The sequence below is a fragment of the Cydia fagiglandana genome, chromosome 6 (assembly GCF_963556715.1).
Source record: "Cydia fagiglandana chromosome 6, ilCydFagi1.1, whole genome shotgun sequence".
NCBI classification, from domain to species: domain Eukaryota; kingdom Metazoa; phylum Arthropoda; class Insecta; order Lepidoptera; family Tortricidae; genus Cydia; species Cydia fagiglandana.
The window spans coordinates 4920037-4941367 of NC_085937.1; the positions used below are offsets into that span (position 1 = coordinate 4920037).

General features: G+C 37.0%; 1 protein-coding gene across 1 annotated transcript in view; it reads right to left on the reverse strand.

Moving 5' to 3' along the window:
• LOC134665040 (nitric oxide synthase-like) overlaps nt 1-21331 on the reverse strand; it is a 76833-nt gene that overhangs the window by 16146 nt on the left and 39356 nt on the right. The window contains exons 2-5 of the mRNA XM_063521822.1: nt 9899-10032; nt 8150-8312; nt 4337-4428; nt 3266-3407 (exon numbers count right to left, since the gene is read on the reverse strand). Of these exons, the coding sequence (XP_063377892.1) occupies nt 3266-3407; nt 4337-4428; nt 8150-8312; nt 9899-10032 (531 nt within the window). The remainder of the gene's footprint in view (nt 1-3265; nt 3408-4336; nt 4429-8149; nt 8313-9898; nt 10033-21331) is intronic.

The following is a 21331-nucleotide window of genomic DNA, read 5'->3' on the forward strand; positions in this document are numbered from 1 at the left end:
GCCTGATTTGGCAAGTGCCCACTATGCTGGTCAGAAAGTGAAGCTACTGAATTTGAAAAACATTGATTTCGTTCAAAAACAAGTCAACTCATCTAATTGCCCGGAGCTCCACTCCATCGAGTGGCACTAGATCAATGTGAAGATGCACTTAAAAAAGGGTAGATGAGAAGCTAAAACATTGAAAGAATTCAAACGAATGTTGTTTACAACTTGTCAAAAAGTGTCAAAAATTGATGTGCAGGCACATGAACGGCGCAACCGTGTAAAAGTACGAAAATCTTACCGATGTTATTATATTATACTATATTTACATTAAAATGTTTTGCGTTGGTTTCCGTTTTTATTATATTTATCTAAATAAAGCGATTCCAGAATTAGAAAAATGTAATTTATACTTTTTTGTGTGTCCGCTTAGTAAAATGAACAGTCCTTATTGACTTTGTGTTACGGTGACATGCAGCGTTCATTTGTATGGCACTGCAATGAGTGGTACATAACTATTTTATAAAAATTGATCTAATTATTTTAGTTCATTCTTTATAGTTACTATCTTCGTTGCTAGTATGTAGAGGCTCGTAAATGTCGAAGTTTTTTGGCTTATCCACTCAACCGTCCGGCCCGTGAGACTGTTTTCCTGTCAACCGTCCGAGGTTTTTTAGCGACGCACGCCCCGCGCAGCGTATTCACAACTTTCTACAAAAATTATAACTACACTGCGATCTAATTTTTTTTAGAGCTAACTATTTAGTTAGCCTACGTTGTCGCATCAAGAGAATTAGTAAATAATGCCCAAATATTCCGTTAGATGGCTCTGAAATCAATTCTTTCTTCCACCCCTTTGGATAGTATGGTTCCCGCGGACGGTTAAGAGCATATTTTTTTCGGATACTATGCTATCGTCGGACGGTCAAGTGGTTATGGGAGTGAAAATATTTTATTCGCAATTCCGAGATTAGTCCAGTTGTCATCAAATATAATATCTGGGAGACCCAGCTTTGTACGGAAAACATATAAAAACTCAAAAATGCGCGTTTTCCCAGAGATAAGACCTAGCTCGATCGATTTTTCGCCCCCGAAACCCCCCAGTAAATTTCATCGAAATCGTTAGAGCCGTTGCCGAGTTATACATATATACAAGAATTGCTCGTTTAAAGGTTATAGTGACGGCCAAAATGGCCAAATATATCGGAACACAGTTTTGTTACAATAGAAATCAGGATGCACCTCGCAAAATATGGCTAAGGGTTAAAATCTGGCAGTATGGCCCTTACTGCATATTATTGTATTAGTACCAATAATAAAATGTTTCACAGATATTGTCACGAGTCACTGATTTAAACTTTCACGATTATTAAACATTATCAAACTGCACAACGGGACTTAATCGCGTATTTAAGTTTTAAGATTTACCTCCGACGTTTCGAGGACGGCGTTGTCCCCGTGGTCTCGGAGAAGACTGGCTCAAGTTGACATCAACATCTTCTAGCCGCGCGAGTTTTTCGAACTACCCGCACTTGGTCTTGTTTATCAGTTTGAACGTTTTGCGCACTAGGGATGTCACTCTGTCGACACACAACACTAACGATATTCGATTTATCGACTGTCGATATTCGTTTCCGCTTACATTTACTAATGACTGGATTCCATGTGGATGAGATCTTAAAACCCTCGTCCCGATTAAAATTGCAATGTTTTTTGATTTCAATGGCTTCCCGCACTTTTCTACTGTAGAAATGGCGATCCGTGGAGAGGATTTTAGGGTTATGCAGCTCAATCCAGTGGTTTGGTCCTGACTCCAGCAAATGCTCAGCCACCGCAGACTTGTTGACCTGACGATTTTTGACAGCTGCGATATGTTCCTTAACTCTTTCTGCTATGGTGCGCTTAGTTTCTCCGATATAGGAACTACCACAACTGCAATCTATTTTATAAACGCCAGGTGACTGGAACGGAATAACGTCCTTCGGTGACCTTAGGCTCCCTGCTACTTTGGATAAAGGTGTGTACACCGTCTTTATAGAGTACTTTCCAAGTACTGTGCCAACTTTATCCGTTACCCCCTTTTACATACGGCAAAAATGCCGGCTGTCTGGAGACATCAGGACGTTTCCGCCTTGCCTTTCGTCTGGGTTGCCACTTTTTTACCTTGTACCCGTTCCTCCTTAGTACCTCCTGAATATGCGACATCTCGCTCTCTAAATATTCAGGGTCACACAGATCATGTGCTCTGTTTACTAGCGAGGTAACCACCGATTGTAAGTGACGAGGATGGTGGTGAGAAAGGGCGTTCAAATACCTGTCAGTGTATAAAGACGGTGTACACACCTTTATCCAAAGTAGCAGGGAGCCTAAGGTCACCGAAGGACGTTATTCCGTTCCAGTCACCTGGCGTTTATAAAATAGATTGCAGTTGTGGTAGTTCCTATATCGGAGAAACTAAGCGCACCATAGCAGAAAGAGTTAAGGAACATATCGCAGCTGTCAAAAATCGTCAGGTCAACAAGTCTGCGGTGGCTGAGCATTTGCTGGAGTCAGGACCAAACCACTGGATTGAGCTGCATAACCCTAAAATCCTCTCCACGGATCGCCATTTCTACAGTAGAAAAGTGCGGGAAGCCATTGAAATCAAAAAACATTGCAATTTTAATCGGGACGAGGGTTTTAAGATCTCATCCACATGGAATCCAGTCATTAGTAAATGTAAGCGGAAACGAATATCGACAGTCGATAAATCGAATATCGTTAGTGTTGTGTGTCGACAGAGTGACATCCCTAGTGCGCAAAACGTTCAAACTGATAAACAAGACCAAGTGCGGGTAGTTCGAAAAACTCGCGCGGCTAGAAGATGTTGATGTCAACTTGAGCCAGTCTTCTCCGAGACCACGGGGACAACGCCGTCCTCGAAACGTCGGAGGTAAATCTTAAAACTTAAATACGCGATTAAGTCCCGTTGTGCAGTTTGATAATTGTCACGAGTGTTGTACAATACAATACTCTTTATTTGCACACCTCATTAGTTACTGAAAACAATACAAATAATACAGGAAGAAGAGGTTAAATAACTTGTGTTGTACCAGGCGTGGCTCACTCCGCGATTTCGTCGCTTTGCTAAAGTACATCCGTTCGGCCCCAATTTTGGGGTTTGCCATAAGCCGCGCGTGGCGCTGCGCAACCTAGCGGCCATATCTGTGCTGATCGTGACAAACGCGTTTTGTTAGAGAGTGAGTCTGTACCTAGTACTTATTTATTCTGTAGTTGTACTTACGTTTGTAAATTCGACTCTGCCAGGGTCGCCTAAGACTGATCCGTCTTCTTGCACGTAGCCCGCGTAGTTGATGAGCTGTGGGTTCCATATCCTGTAGTCATGGTTGCCGTCTGTGCGTTGGGGGAAAATGGTGATTGCCGAACTGTTGACAGATGATAAGGATTTTTAATTTTACGTAAATTTACTAAGGCCTACTGTCCACGGAAGCGTAGCTGGATAGACGCGTATTCTTCATTGTACTCACGCTTGCTTGCAGCCTACATACAAAACCGCACAACTCTGTCCACGGAGCGGCAACGTCGCGTCAGCCGCTCCGTGGACAGAGTTGTGCGGTTTTGTATGTAGGCTGCAAGCAAGCGTACACCAAGCGTACAATGACGAATACGCGTCTATGCAGCTACGCTTCCGTGGACAGTAGGCCTAATAGAAATTTGTAATGACAGTGAACATTAATGGTCTTCGGTATGCCACTTAATTCAAACATGATATTTAATAAAAGTATTCGTCAAGTTTATCATATTTAACTATATATTTAACCATTATAGAAACATTTTGAAATCGTTTGTGTTTATATACCTATTTTTAATGTAGTAACCCCAAATTTAATCAACATTGTCTGGCTTTTAAACCGGAATTACATTATGAAATTGGTGGCATGAAATTGATTTCGTGACATTACTTTTAATAATTTAAAAGTAATTTAATATTTTTGTAATGCATGCATTAATTGCATGAAATATTTCAATCAGAATCGCTGGTTTTTCATTACTTCAGGCGATGGTTGTCATACCTATATACAACATGAAAAACTGATGAAGTAACCCATTAGAACTGCCCAATAAGAAAATCACACCACCTACCAACAAAATCGCACCTACTATCAGGTACTTTGATAAAAAGTTGAATTGACCTTCATATAAAGCGGTTACACGATTGCAATAAAATGTAACACGGCGCAACTCGATACTATCACATTTTTTATCTCAACATGGCGTTTTATCATGATCTCCGTTCGGCATCTTTAGAAGTGATTTGTGAACTGACATTGGATCAGGCGAATGGAGTTCTTACCGAATGTTTCCTTTATTCGTCGCGTATTTTATATGAGTACAAAGCGCCTCGAACATTCCTTTTGCGGTCGTTACTTCTCTACAATCGAACACCTGGAAAAATAAATGTTTTGTAATGTTACATTGTTTATTATATACTGCGAGAAAAATCATTAGTAAACTAAACCAGGAATTAAAAAAACCGTTCTGTACTGGGGAAAAAAATGAAGTTTAGTAATAATTATATACGTTTCACTATTTCTGTAAAGTTTATTTATTTCTACAAACAGCTCAGCAATCCTAAATCATATTTCAACAAAGAAATAATAGAAATTGCAAAAGTCTATTTGTTCCTATTAGTTAACTCTCCTTGTCCCCGGATTAAGTTTATTTTTGTAATTCTAAGTGTGTTTTTGTTATCCTTTTCTCTCAGTGTACATAAGAGTCAAATTAGCTCAGCAGACTCATGACATTATTAATTCCTAGTACAGGTAGAGTTAGGTAAAGGCAGTTCCTCTAAAATAAAAGAATACCCATTTAAAAAATATATATATATTTAATTTATTTTAACAAAAGTACATACACAAATACAATGATATGGTTTCGTCAAACTGCTTGACAGTTTGTTGGCAAAATACAGCACTCTTTACTCATAAAACTGTAACTTATATCTATGTCTAAATTGGGTATTCGCAATTTTTATAACTTCACAAATTTTTCAAGCTGGTTTTACATTTAGTTTGATTAAGAGATCTTATAAAAAGTTAGTAAGTACCTAGAAAATGTCCCATTTTAAACCTTACGCCAGACAAATGGCGTCTCATCTCAGTCTCATTATAAGTTGTCGCCGGACTTTAACTTTGTTACCCTAATTAAAAGTTCACATGTATTCCTTGCGGTGAACTCAAAGAAATATTACGAATGAGTTGGTTTATACTTACGGTTTAAGCGCGCCTAAATTCTACTTGTAAGTAACACTAGGCAACTACTAGCATCAACCTAATCCCGTCGGTTTGAATCGAATATATTTTTACAGTAAGTATGGTCCTATTTTCCCGCACTTGTGCATAAAATAGCACTTTACACTCGTCACCTCGTAAATAAAATTAAGTAAGGCCAATTACAGCACTTCAATAGTTCACAACCAGTTCAAGTCAAGAATTAAATATTTCTAATTAACTATCTCGCTATTTAGGTGTAAATAAAATATCTGGTAGACCGAGCCTTGCTCGGAAAACATATGAACACTCGAAAATGCGCATTTTTCCGGAGATAAGACCTAGCCAGATCGATTTATCGCCTCGCTATATATACATATATACAAAATAAATGAATAAACAAGAATTGCTCGTTTAAAGGTATTAGATTATACACTTTCTGAACTTTACGTGCAGATATTCCTAATCAGGATATTTCTATTCCATTTTACAAAACGCAGGTACCTTTTCGTTCTGCAATTTTGCCTGAGGGCTTTATAAATTTGAATACGTTGGTACCTATGTTACGACTTCACCCCCAAGGCGTTTCTTCACACTACTTATTCACATTCACACAGCTCTCTGGCTGAACGGAAAAACGCCTAAAAATGTTATAATTATAGGGACTTTGATATTAGGTTTTTAAGCGATAAAAACGACTAAGAATGTTATATAGGAACTTAGTCTTTTTTATTTGGATGAAAAAGCTGCAGCGATACCAATATACCATCAACGGTCTATTATTTCTGTTCACGAAGTGCCGATTGCATCTCTGAATTAATCGAGTACGAAAACAACACAACATTAAAACAATCCTTTTTTAAATCCCTAAAGAAATTTACATTTCAAACGTTACCTTGTTTATATCCAAAGAAAATCGGCGCCAGCCAAAGCAAAACACGACATGAATGTTTGAAAAATCAGGTTTTTGTAAATTATGAATGGCAGCGATAAAATTATCTGCATTACGTGATATGCCGAGCTATAAAAAGAGACAGAAATCTAATAACGTTTTAAATTCTCGCTATACCTGAAAGCAAAATAAAAGAAGATCTATTTCTTCGTCTATTTCTACTCGTCGGATCATAACTGTGTATGTAGGCATACTAGTTAAAGTCCATAAAAAAAACAACAGATCATCATCATTTTCCTCACGTTGTCCCGGCATTTTGCCACGGCTCATGGGAGCCTGGGGTCCGCAAATAATCCCAAGAATTGGCGTAGGCACTAGTTTTTACGAAAGCGCCTGCCATCTGACCTTCCAACCCAGAGGGTAAACTAGGCCTTATTGGAATTAGTCCGATTTCCTCACGATGTTTTCCTTCACCGAAAAGCGACTGGTAAATATCAAATGATATTTCGTACAGTTCCCAAAACTCGCACGCTCTTACCACTAGGCCGCTAGCGCTTCAAAAAAAGATCAACAGATATTTAGTAAAAATGTTCTTGCTTAAGTATCTGGTTTACTAGAGAGTACGCCTTGTTTATCTATTCTGTGGAAGTTTGCATAAAATGCGCACACGTTTAGCAACGTACTAAAATACGAATTAGGTACAAGGCAGGCAAGTGCATCTAACAAATGTTGAGATCAACTCGAGAAGTGCTGTGGCTCTAAGGGCCTATCGCGAAAATCGAAATTGGAAGTTGTCACACTTGTATATTCGAGTGAGGGAGAGGTAAATAGACGAATGGGCGAAAGAAATGGTTCGCAGCAGACCCTCTGCTAGTTTACAAAGGCGTCATATATCAGACCGGTTGCCATGATTTGCGGTTAGTGCGGTTCCCGGGTCCTCCTCAGAACCCTTCTGGAACGCCGTTCAAATCGTTAATCGAACATGGGCGAATTGAATCGAACTAATAATAATATTGGTAAGAAATTTATAAAAAAAAAAACAAAAACTAACTATAGTTCGTTTTTTTAGCCTTAGAGAAAAACTTGCAAGAAAGTAAGCGATCTTGACTGGTATTTTAATTTTCTGGTTACGTAGGTACAAGTTGTATCAAATCGAATATAAGTCTATAATAAAAAATACGTTCTAACTATACATAGATGTGCAAGTCGCGGCAAGTTGAAATAGGAAATTTCTCAAATAATTACTTCAGGAAAATTTCACGTATAATTATAGGAAACTTTCGTTTGGGAAATTGTAATTTTCGAAAAAGCCTTTCCAGATTTTTTCCATAGTGCATATTTCGCAATTTTGTAAAATTCGAGGGCACATCAGTAGGTACCGTTCCAAAAATACGGAGTCGATTTGACCAGCGTATTCATTATTGACGTACCAAATATGAGACAAATCATGGTATAACAATATAATCCGCCTGGTACTCTCTTCCCGTCTTTTCGTGGTCACGTGACTGACACAAGCCTACGTCATCATGTGACAGCGCTATATGATAATATGCGATAGCGCTATATAGAGTGTCAATGTTATTGTGACGTAGGCTTGTGTCACTCTGGTAAGAGAATACCATGTTTTATTAGACTATGAGACAAATGAAGTTTGTTAATCATCGGTATTATTTCTTTTATATAATAATAATACTCACGGCAGGTGTCCGCTAGTCTCTCCCATAGCCCATTATCCATCCAACTTTCAAATCTATAGCCCATGACCTTAGTTCCCATCGCAGCACAAAAGTGCTGCACTGTAATAGTCTTTGCACCTGGCGGGGACCATCTCCGGATGTATCACATTACGCGTTGGGGGATGGTATCCGCCATGTGTATCCCTTGCTTTTAGATTAAAGTGTCTTAAAGGGCAACTGCGCTGTTGGTTTCGGCCCCACGTACGCCTCCCAAAGGTCCGGGACCCCATGGTCCCGAGATATGGAAAAGACATACTAATAATACTAACCTGCAATTTCTTCCACTGTATCCGGCCAATACATCGCGTCGCGTTTCGCCACGCTAGCTTAGTCGCGTACACTAGTTCAGGGCTCTTCAAATCGTACGTGCCCTTTTTTTCCAACTGCGCCTTCACTTCCTGCAGCCTAGCTCTGTGCGCATCCGAATTTTCTCTGCAGAAACATGACATTATTACTTATTAAAGTAATTGGAACCTTGTACACATGATTTTAAAGTTGAAAAAGTGAATAACGGCTGCAAATGGTTTCATAAAACGTATTTTTATCACTATGCAAATAGTAGCTTTTCCGCAACGTTTCGCACTGTTTCTTTTAAGTTTTTGCTTTTATCTTCAGCAGTGTTTTAATGGAAAAAGCTTGTGATGATATTTTGAACGTGCGTTATTCCATTTAATCTCAATTTAATGTTGAAATTAAAGCTAGTGCACACGTGCACTAATTAATCAACATTATTCTGTGTAGATGTTGCACTAGGACGCTTCAAGGCATGAACAGATCTTATGAGCCGTAATTGTCACTTTTGTATGGCCTGAAACTATTTTCGTCAAATATTCATTTGTCAGATAGATGCATCATTTCTCAAACGATTTATTTTGCATTATTTGTTTCTTCTTCATCGTGAGCGCTTCCAAAAAACTGTCTCATTACCTAATACTGTTGCATCATCATCATCATCATCTCAGCCATAAGACGTCCACTGCTGAACATAGGCCTCCCCTTTTTTGGGGGGTGAATGCCATAATCGCCACGCTTGGCAGGTGGGTTGGCGATCGCAGTCGAGTACACCGAATTTGAGGGACGCTGCTGCCCGTCCACCGGTGGTCTTGGACGTGGTTTAAGCACATACCCGGGTCCTGGACGTAGTTTAAGGACATACCCGGGTCCTGGACGTAGTTTAAGGATATACCCGGGTGTTGCATGATGCCAAGCAAAACAGTTACATACAACATTTCAACATTGAGTAACAAATTTTCTTAAATTAGCTACTAACGGTACAAAGAACCATTTTCTTTTGAAATTATGAAGTTTTTAACATTGATGTCATCATGATACGTTGTGCCTGAATTGAATTTGATCTTGTTGTTATTCTGTCCCGATGTCCAAGTTTATTAAATGTTGTATTACGTTCTACTAACATGTTTAGTAGATGACCCATTGTGGAAAGGATTATAACTATTAGACAAAATGCATAATTAGTTAATTTAAATATCTGAAAATCAATGTTAGTTACATCCTGTTGTCCTGGCAAACTCGGCCATGGCAAGTAGAGATAAGAATAAGTTGATTCGCCCTACTGTATTTTCTACACTAGGTGCCCGATTCGGATTTTGAAATAAATATCTTTTAGACATCACCAAGATAAGATAACGATATGTTTAAAGATCTAACCTGTCAAATTTGACATTTGCGCGATTCTAGAGATACTCTTGAACGATTTCCACAGGATATGACTTAGAAATCCAATTCACATCTAATAGATATCTTACTCTATCTAAGGTAAAAGTGACATTGGTTGCCCGAATTGCGCTGCAAAAAAGAACTAGTTGATATCTAAACTATAAAGTATCTAGTGCGTGTCGTCTCTTGTGAACATCTTGAAGTTCGAATACGGCAGTAGCTCAGAGGGCCTACCGCGAACCACGTTCGACGTGTTGCCTCTTGTAAATTCGTACGTAAGTGTGACAGGGAAGGCAACATGGTCCGCGGTAGACCCTCAGGGTTGTCAGTGGTTGTCCTACCTGCGTATTGACGCGTAGTATTCGTTGAAGAATTTTTCGGCGTCGCAGTATATCTCGCCAGGGGTGCGCACGGCGTCCGGACGCGGGATGTCGATGATGCTGCCAGAGCACACGACACGGGTGCAGCGGGACTCCTAAAATGTATGAAATAAAAGTCAATGTATGATTTTATCGACATCATAGCCTAGGTAGCAGCGAAGTTTGAGGCCCTGGCTTCAAATTTCGGTCAAAAGTGACTTTTCTTCAACCAAAAACGTCACTTTTGACATTGATTGATCATATCCATATCTATACTGAAAATCATAATTAAGTAGATTCCAAAAAAAGTAAGACAATGTTGCCACTTTTTACTAGCGCGTCTTGTATTTATGTAAAAATAAGTAAATAAAAGTACTTTTTTCAATTGTAGGAGTAAAATTACTAATAAATAAATTATCTTAGCGTGTTTATTTATAAAAATGAATTTACTATTTTACAAACAAATTATTGCAGTGGCAACTTTTTTTGGAATCTAATTACGATTTTGAGTTTAATCACATCCTCTTACTAAAATTAGAATACGTCTGTTTATTATATTTGTATTAAATAAATAAATAAACATTGTACAATTTATTCATAAACGGTTAGCCCGGCCATCTTAGGCCCGAAGGTTAATAAATATTTTTTTATTCATAGAGAAAAAGGTTTGGAATAGATGGCTAGGTAGGACCTACCTAAGGACCTTTCAATGCATGTTTTAATTGAGAAATTATAACTCGACCATTAATAGATGATCGCTGATCAATTATCGTTCCTTTTGCATTGCACGCTATACTTAACTCAATCTCACAAAAACGAAGGAAAAAAAGACGGGCCTTGAGACAATTATTCGTAGATCCATTGTAATATTTTTTGTTGAGGTAGCTGCTACCTGCCTATTGATATGTGCTATTGAACTGTATATTAATTTACGAATACCTACAGTCATTCAACATTGCCATCAGTCTATATATACGTCCCACTCCTGGGCACAGGCCTATAATTCTATTCTATTATAGATGTTGAAATTCTGTGGGCAATGTCATCACTTAATAGTTAGTTTTAGTTTGTTTGGTAAACATTAGAGACTTTATTGGGACAAAAAATACAAATTAAACAATAATAAAACTAAACTACATGGAATATAAAACTTAAAATAATCATATAAATAGACTTATAAATAAACTTATAAATAAAAAATGCTCCCTAGGTCGCTGTCATGTTTGTTTGTTTTATAAAGGTTTTATCTCCTTACGTAAGGATCTTCATACAGTAGGCGTAATGCAATATTGATTTTACGAGTAAGAAGATAATTTCAAAAGCGCTTTCACAAATATAACGAACGTAATAAGTACCTAAGTGATGTATGCTTGTTTGTCATATGTATGTTATACTAAAAATATTTTTAGTTATCGTGTTTTCCAAATGTATTAATCAGTTAACATTTTTTGTAAGAAAAATGTAACTAAATTAATAATAATTTGTAAGTATACAATAAACTAAACCAATAAATTAATGTGGATCAAGAATTCAAAATAATCGAAAACTTTTATGTTAGTCATACATCTAAATAAAGTAGGTTATTTTTTAAACTTTACCACATTTATCATACAAGTAGCAAACCGCTAAACATCAAAAACATATAGTACGCTTATTTAATATAGAATCAATACCTCGGTATTACCAAATCGTAAATACTAGAGCAATAATAATATAACATTAACATAAAATCGAACCACACAAGGACCGTGTTCAAGTATAACGGTATAACTACCCTACCGCAATTGATCACCCGGCCCATAGTTATCCAACAATACGTCACGTGTATTACCGCGTACATATATCGGCCCATTGAAGCCGAGAAGCAGCTTGATTACACGCGTAGTCGGAGACACAATGCCTTCGAACCCCTATCGATAAGTAATTACGGTTAATGCAAATATAGAACAACTGTTACATGATTGCTGTAATTATAAATAGATTGGTAGGAATATATTGGTGAATACATTTATCAAGAAGAATCATTTTCTTAGCGTTGTACCGGCATTTTGCCATGGCTCACTTGAGGCTAGGCTCCACAAGTCAGCCGTCTTCTTCCGCAAAAAGCGATAATCGAAGTTTCGTTATTTGTGTCTATCGTACGAATATGTATGCAAGAGTGATAGAGATGCAGTTAAAGAAATTTTAAATTTCGCTAGGGCACCTCTGGCGCTCTCTTGGCAATCTTACCTCAAGAATTGGCAAAGACACTAGTCATTAGAAATCAAGAATATTAATGATTGATTTCTCAAGAAGTTCTCGTATTATTTTTATAATAGTTGATTAATTGCAAAGCTGTCTTCAAAAATAGGAAAAAAACAACAGAGTCTAGAGTAAATATAAATATTATAATATTGATCTCTTGTACGGCAGGCATCTGCAACTACAAAGTTTAACAAAAGTACATTTACAGCTTTTTTTGAAACCTACAATTTACGTAAATTTATATTGAGTGCATTATCATATGGTATGTCGATTACATTTTAATCTCCTAGTTAAAAGCATTTTGCGGTAACACGAACCGCAAACAAAACGCGTGGTAGATAACGTTGATTATGTTGTTGTTGGTTTAATGATTACCTTCGCCGTGGTACTATAATATATTAACATATTTTATGCTCACTAGTGTTCTATTAAGATGTCAAATCTACGAGTAGATTTATCGCCTATGATATCAGCTTGGTAAAACTGAGTAGACATCTTAGAAAGTTAATATATGTATATTAATAAAAATTACATTGTTTCTAATAAGCTAATCTGTCGTCATGTTGTATCTCTTTATGTATAAGTTTATGTAAACTGACACGCGTATTCGGGAAACGAGATAATCGCAAGATCTAGAGACGATATAGAGATCAACTAGATTTACATTAGATATCGACTAGATGTGACTTGAATATCTAAATCATACTTGTCGAAATCGTTCAAGAGCACCTCCAGAATCGCGGAAACGTCAAATTTGACATATCTATCTTACAAATATCTTTAAATTATCCATATCGTAACTTGTTGAGGTCTAGTAGAGATCTAATTCATTTTCCGAATCGAGCCGTGAGTGTGATCTGTGTCTGTCTGTGGGCGTGTTTTGTGTTTCTTTATTTTTGTGTGTTACATACCTTCCGTGCTTATTTTTCACGCGATGGTCTCATCACTTTCATCGGAAGATCAGCGCTGAAGTCATCTCAACATGCTGAGATGGAACCATTTCGTGACACTTTATTTTTACTATATTCTTTGTATGTATGTCTATTGTCTGTGTGTTTACAAATAAAACCATTCTATTCTAATGATGTAGCTGCTTTGATATAATCAGACAACTGAAAAAAATGTTCTATGATATTAATAATTCATCATCATCATCCTTTTAGCCTTCAGTCGCCCACTGCTGAGCATAGGCCTCTCTTCGTGTACGCCACTTATCCCGGTCCTGGGCTAGTCTCATCCAAAAGTGCCCAGCAATTATTAAAATAATTATTAATACATTAATAATTATTAAAATATAACTAAATCCTAGGTATTGGTACAGCCAGTATAGTAACTGATCTATCGACTATTTTTTCTTCATAGATATACATATTTGCAAGAAATAATAAATTTAATAATGTCTTTATAGTTCTATAAAATATTTTATAATTTCTTAAAAGTTCTCACAGATGGATCTTTTGCCTGTCGGTGGAGAAGTTGCGACCAAGAAACAAGTAATTTACAAGCTTGTGTCTAGAAATTCATTAGTGACTTACCTGGCACTATGTTAAAAGAAGTTTCTTATTTAAATCGAAGTAAAGGGCAGACACGATCCCCAATGGTTCTATTTTTCTTGTCGTTGGATGGCTTGATAACAATGAAATTAAAAAAGGTTGATACCTTTGAATGTCCACTTCCTTGTAATTAAATTACCACTGCATATAATTGTACCTACAAGTGCAGTCACGGTTTAAGATGTGGTTGCGACTAAAGGTGACAGTTCATTTCCAACGACAGCTGTACTACCATTAATTTTACTATGGAAAATGACAATAACACCGACGCATTTAGTACCAGTAGTAGTGCAGCTGCTGTCAGAAATGGAATGTTACTATAATTCATCATAAAATGTGTTTATTATGCGTAATGAATTGTTGCCAATATGTATTGGCACCTATTTTTGGCAAATTGGTCATATTGGTATCTTAAGCTTTGACTGTACGAGGTATAAATGAGTTTGCGTCGGAGAGAGGTTTCATACAGAGTCCTATTAGTCCAATCATCGCCATATCCGCCGAAATCGCTCTTAAAAATTTTCATCCACCCTACAAGCTTTTCCCAATACTTGGTCACCTGTAAAGGTTCGTTTCCAAGCACTATCCTATATGCAACGTACCCACTGCCCCTTATCACCCTCATTAATTTTCCTGTGGATCTCTTCTGGTACAAATCCGCAGAGAAATTCTGAGAATGTATGCTCTACCCTTTCCCACGATATTCATAATTGTACCCACACATCTGATTACCTATCTAGGTAAAATTATTCCTAATCCTGAGACTCAAGTATAAAGTTTGAATTATCTACGATTTCCAGTTCTAGCGTCAACTTTGCCTAGTTTCATAGAAAGAGCTTAGTTCCTCAAACGTCACAACTTTAATGCGGGCACTGCCTAATTATGATTGCTATTTTTTTTAATTGAGCGTAGAGCGTGAGTAATACAAGGTGAACGACTTGTCATCGAACTAATTTTAAATGAAGTCCGGGTGAGGAAATTTCACAGAGTTCTTATCTTGATCGAATTAGAACTATTAGAAGGCATTCAGTGGCATTCGAACTTGAAATATAAACTTGTTTTGATATTGATTTGAAATTATTGGCGGATCTTTTCGCGTGCACTCCTATAGGCGCGAGCCAGCTGCACAGAACAGAGGGTAATATCAAATCATTATCAAATCGAAATCAGATTTTGTAAGAGGGAATGCCGCTCATTGTTTAGCTGATACTGTTGCGCGGACGCAGGGTATTTCCCGTATCCGTCTCGACCCGGCTGCCTGATTGGTTGATCGCTATGCGTGACGTCATATGCAACTCCGTTACTTCGAACTAGGTGGTCTTGACTTTGTAAATGAAACCTGTTGCCCATGGCTTGGTTCAGAAACAATACGAATAAAATAAAATTATACAGGTTAAATATTAATACGTACACGTATTGCGTACACATACATAATATGCTTGATAGAGCTGGCCCAATTAGTAACAGGTCCGGTCATTGTGACTGGCCATATGCCTATTACAAGCTTAATTATCAATATAAAACTTACATTTTAGCGGTGAAGGAAAGCTTCCGGGAGCTTTCTTGCCGGTCGTGTGTTTACGTTCACGATTTTGTTTAAATTTCTAAACAAAGGTAACTAAAAGCACTTGATTTCACGGTCTAGTCTTTATCACATGTATCCACTATTAAATTAATTACTAAACAACTTCATAGAAAGACAAAATAACAGCAAGAATCTATTTGAGAAAATAAACAACATATTTTTTGTTGACATAAGGATGACATTGACATTATTGACAGTTGTGTGCGAGGAGCCATCTAGGTATCATTTTAAACTGTAAAATTCAAAAAGCGTGAGGTAGATAAAAGATTACAATAATTAAATAATTATTTTCTTTTATATGTTTAAAAGAAAATAAACATTATTATGGAGGAAAATACGAAATACTTCAGTATGAACGTAATATTTGGAATCATAAAGGGAAAAATCTTAACTCAAACATACTTTGGTTGTGCATGCGCGTACGTAAATACGATTTAAAACTACCCTCATCAGCATTTTATTATTAGAATATGGATCTTAACATGTAGGACATAAGGTTTAAGTAAGAAAATCATAGATGGCACCGATTAAGGTCATCATGGTTAATCAAGAGTAAACCTTAAAGTATGAGACATAGGAACTACGTGCGAAAACATGTCAAGAGTCGGCATTAAACGGTTTTAAGCTTTAAGTAAAGTATGTAAGACTTATATTTCGGTAAGGTAAGTGGGCATATTAAGGGACGGTGGTTTGTCTTCACTGAAGACAGGGTGAATGACCGAGAACAATGGGTTGTCTTCATTGACGACATTTTTGTCTTCACTGAAGACACTTTTGTCGTCACTGACGACAAGAATAATAGTATAAAAGGATTGAAGAGGGGCGATGCGAAGGAGTCTTTCACTAGCGTCCGGACCGACAACTGACTTTGGTTTTTGTATAGTACGCGGAGATTATTGGTGAGAGTGGGGAAGCTCTGTCCATTTTTCTAAGTGCTTAGCTTTATCGAGATTAAGACGCAAGTCCCAAATCTCATAGAGTAGAACTTGGAATTGTGTCTTTGTTTTGGCATGGCGGAAATATGTGTTTCTGTTATGTTTGAACTTAGATATCATTGAATAGAGTGTGTCCACTTTGCTAATAGTTTTCTATAGGAGTTTTCAATAGAAATGTAGTTGTTTGGAAAGTGTTTATTTGACTTATATCTGAGAACTCCTAATTTTTATTATTTCATATGATTCAAAACCAAATCAGTGCCTAGACATACAGTTTAGTCTAGCCTTTCATTTGCTATCCTAACGGTGACAAACAGCGGATGGAAGGAGGTCTATTTTGTTCCAAGATGAGGGTTGTCTTGGGGTCTGCTTTTTATCAACATAGCAGACTTAAAACGTCTCCCTCCCTAGCTTTTCGATGTCCAACTGTAGAGGAATAGCAAGGGCGTCACGTGTGCGCCATCCGGGGTAACCTGGGCTTGCTTGAAATCTACAGTATTCGAAAGCTTTGTATTTTAAATATATTTATTTATACCAATTATATACACAATAGGGACCTGTCCTATCCATGTTGCATCCCTGCCTTTGTGCAAAACGCCATGGAGGGGGGCAATAACTCGAGTTGATAGGTTGCAATCTCGGAGTCACTCGCCGAATGCTTAGCTTATATCTAATAGGGACACACTTGCGTATATTCCAAAGTACCAGGGTCAATGGTAAGTACGAACTGTGCTTTGGTTATACTAAAGTAGGGACAGAGGATAGGGTTAATAGGGTAGAATCGCACACTATTACTAGGGAATTAGGGTTTCTTTAGAGATTTAGGGTCTAAAATTGAAACGGTTGATATTTTTCCTCGTTTAAAGACTTCAAATATGGTTTCTTCATTATAAAATTATGTGGAGTTAAATGTTACTGCTTAAGAACTTATAATTTATCTGGGTAAAAGGGTATTCTCCATCTTATTCTAATTTTATCTATTAAAATTCTGGTCGTCTGGAGTAGAGATGAAGTACTGAGTAACATAATCAGGTTTCCAAGGTATTTATAAAACAAATTCTAATATATCAAATTGAGTTGCTAGGAAATGCAGTCTATTCTGAGATGGAATATCAAAGAATAGCTGTTTTAGGGGACCTTTGGCAGACAAGAGTAAACCAGAGGATACTTTGAGTGGAATAATACTCATTTTGATATTCATAATTCGTTTTCAGTTTTCATAGTAAATTTAGTACTTTGTTTATACTACTAAGAGACCAGAAATGCAGCTTATATTTAGTTTGGGCAATGGAAATGGGATTAATATCCCTTAGCTTTTGAATGTAAAAAAGATTAATTTTGATGACTGATGAATATTTGGCACTTCTCTTCATAGTCATCTAGATATGCATAAGTTCCGAAGTGTTGGTAAAAGCCCGTCTGGCTAACAAGTTAGGGTAGGTGTTCCGTCTAACCTTGTTGACTGGACTAAGAGCCTTCTTTCCTGCATCGGGCATATGAGTAGCATTTTCGCAAGAAGCTGGTAGTTAATTTATAATCTTGAAAAGTTAGGGTGTAATTGGGCTTATCCCAGGAATGCTACTTATATGTTATCCCGAAGGCTTAATAGGCGTGGCAGGTTTTTACCAACAAAATTTTTAAACTCATTTTATCAAGAATATATAACTTTCTTAATATTTTATATACTGTATTACCATACCATTCTAATATTTTTAGGAATACCATTTATATTTTACCTTAGAACACGTTGAATATGCTGCGACAATAACTTAATAAAATATTCCTGAAATTTTCCTTTAGGTAATAACATAATAAAAAAATATTCTCGGTAATAAAATCTCTATTTTGTGAACTAGGTAATAATAAAATAGAACAGAGTCCAAAATAAGCATTACTCATTAAAGGATCTAGGTTTCCGCGGTCCACTTCGAGGGGTCCTAACTGTTAACTAGACGATTACGAGGCCAAATATTACGAGTAGTTTATTAAGGGGATATTTATTTATTTTATATATATATAGGGGGAGGGTACATCATGAAATTTTATTATTTAAGTTCAGTTCATAACAAAAGGTAAAAGTAGAGTGACGGCACCAATCATGGACATGTTAAGCGCACTAAATTAGAATTTCGTTTAAAAATGGGATGTTTTTTGACGATACAAAAATGGTGATTTTTTTTTCGGCACTTAAATACATGAGGAACATTTAAACAAAACCAAAAATTCTGTATGTTTAATATATAATTAATAAAAAATATATAAATTGAAATTTACGAAATCACCATTGATGGACATCAAAAATTCAGTAATGGACACCCAGTCATGGACATGGACCCAATTATGAACATCCATTAATGGACACTTTTATATTGAACACATAAATGAAACAAATGATGTCACAAATCAACTTTTATTAATACTATTTGAACTTTCATTTAGATTTCTAAGTTATACTATAAGAGTTTTAGTCCGGTTGCCGGCTGCATGAAACAAACCTGATCAAAAAATAGAATATACCTACCCTGTAGAGGTACCTGACATTTAGTAGCTTCCAACGCACTTGTTCGGCCTAGGCTTAACCTGGCAGATTTTGTACAAATGGCAAAAACGTTGGACAAAAATTCATCAAAAAAAACCTCATCGAAAAATAGAATGAAACTTGTATCGTAGGATACCTGACTTTGGGGACAGTAAAAAAAAAGTGGTCGGCCTCACCTTAGCCTGGCAGTTTTTCCAGTCCGACCAGATTTATTGGACCACATGACAGCTACAATTTACTTCATCGAAAAATAGAATTGTTGACGTATGTCTTGGTCGGCCTCACCTCACCTTAACCTGGCAGCTTTTGCATTCCGACCAAATTTATAAAAAAAAACATGAAAAAAGACCTATCGAAAAATCGTATGAAACTTGTATGGTACGATAGCTGCCTTTGAGGACAGTAAAAAAAAATGGTCGGCCAAATCCTGTATTGGCCGGCCGATTGGCGATTGGGTCGATCAAATTTGTGGTACCACGTGAGAGCTACAATTTACCTCATCAAAAAATAGAATGAAACAAACTGATTATAATAGCTAAAATAAACCTGTTAACGTATGGCTTGGTCGGCCTCACCTTAGCCTGGCAATTTTTGCTGTCAGGCTACGAGTTTTTGCAGTTCAACCAAATTTGTGGTACCACGTGACAGCTACAATTTACCTTGTCGAAAAATAGGATGAAAAAAAAACGGATTATAATAGCTAAAATAAACCTGTTGACGTGTGGCTTGGTCGGTCTCACCTTAGCCTGGCAGTTTTTGCAGTCCGACCAAATTTGTGGTACCACGTGTCAGCTACTATGCCTACAATTTACCTCATCGAAAAATAGAATGAAACAAACAGATTATAATAGCTAAAATAAACCTGTTGACGTGTCTTGGTCGGCCTCACCATAACCAGTCAGTTTTTGCAGTCCGACCACAGTTATAAAAAAATCATCAAAAAAATCTTATCGAAAAATCGTATGAAACTTGTATGGTACGATAGCTACCTTTGCGGACAGTAAAGTGGTCGGCCAAATCCTGTGTTGGCAGGATCCTGTGTCCGACCAATTTTGTGGTACCACGTGAGAGCTACAATTTACTTCATCAAAAAATTTAATGAAACAAACTGATTATAATAGCTAAAATAAACTTGTTGACGTATGACTTGGTCGGCCTCACCGTAACCTGGCAGTTTTTGCAGTCCAACCAAATTTGTGGTACCACGTGACAGCTATTATTTGCCTCATAGAAAAATAGGATGAATAAAAAACGGATTATAATAGCAAAATAAACCTGTTGACGTATGGCTTGGTCGGCCACGCCTTAGCCTGGCAGTTTTTGCAGTCCGACCACATTTATTCATCCATCTAAGACAAAACAAAGAGCCCAATTATGGACAACTAAAAATACCCAGTTATGGACATCGTACATTATTGGAAAATGACGGCACCAGTAATGGACACGGCACCAATTATGGACATTTCTTACGTTGATTGAATTTATTAAGCAACTGTCCTAACATTTTTCAACTGGCAACACTAAAGCATAACCAATAGACGTTTGAGCTGTCATTTTGACACACGTCACCAAAATCAGCCGTTTTGTTCTAAGATGGCTGCGAAGTGAAATCTCGTTGCGGGCGCTGGTCATAAAAATCCGTTATTGTTGTTGAAATCGTTAAGGAGGTGAGTACATATTTGTGCATGGTGTTATCTTGTGTTATGTTGTAATGAGATTTGATGTTATTTTTACAGAATAATACTATATTGCAAGTAAATTGAGCTAAGTTGAATATGTCCAATCACAGCAATAAGTTTTTTGTGGGGTTTGTTCATTACTGGATTCGATATTTTATGAAATTCAGTAATGGACAAGTGTCCAAGCTTAAGCTTTTTATTACTTTTTTAGTTTATTGTGTTAAATTATTTAATTTATTGCACTAAACATTTTAGTTGGGTTGATTTTGTGATTGCTCTTTATTTTCCAATAATGTACGATGTCCATAACTGGGTATTTTTAGTTGTCCATAATTGGGCTCTTTGTTTTGTCTTAGATGGATGAATAAATGTGGTCGGACTGCAAAAACTGCCAGGCTAAGGCGTGGCCGACCAAGCCATACGTCAACAGGTTTATTTTGCTATTATAATCCGTTTTTTATTCATCCTATTTTTCTATGAGGCAAATAATAGCTGTCACGTGGTACCACAAATTTGGTTGGACTGCAAAAACTGCCAGGTTACGGTGAGGCCGACCAAGCCATACGTCAACAAGTTTATTTTAGCTATTATAATCAGTTTGTTTCATTAAATTTTTTGATGAAGTAAATTGTAGCTCTCACGTGGTACCACAAAATTGGTCGGACACAGGATCCTGCCAACACAGGATTTGGCCGACCACTTTACTGTCCGCAAAGGTAGCTATCGTACCATACAAGTTTCATACGATTTTTCGATAAGATTTTTTTGATGATTTTTTTATAACTGTGGTCGGACTGCAAAAACTGACTGGTTATGGTGAGGCCGACCAAGACACGTCAACAGGTTTATTTTAGCTATTATAATCTGTTTGTTTCATTCT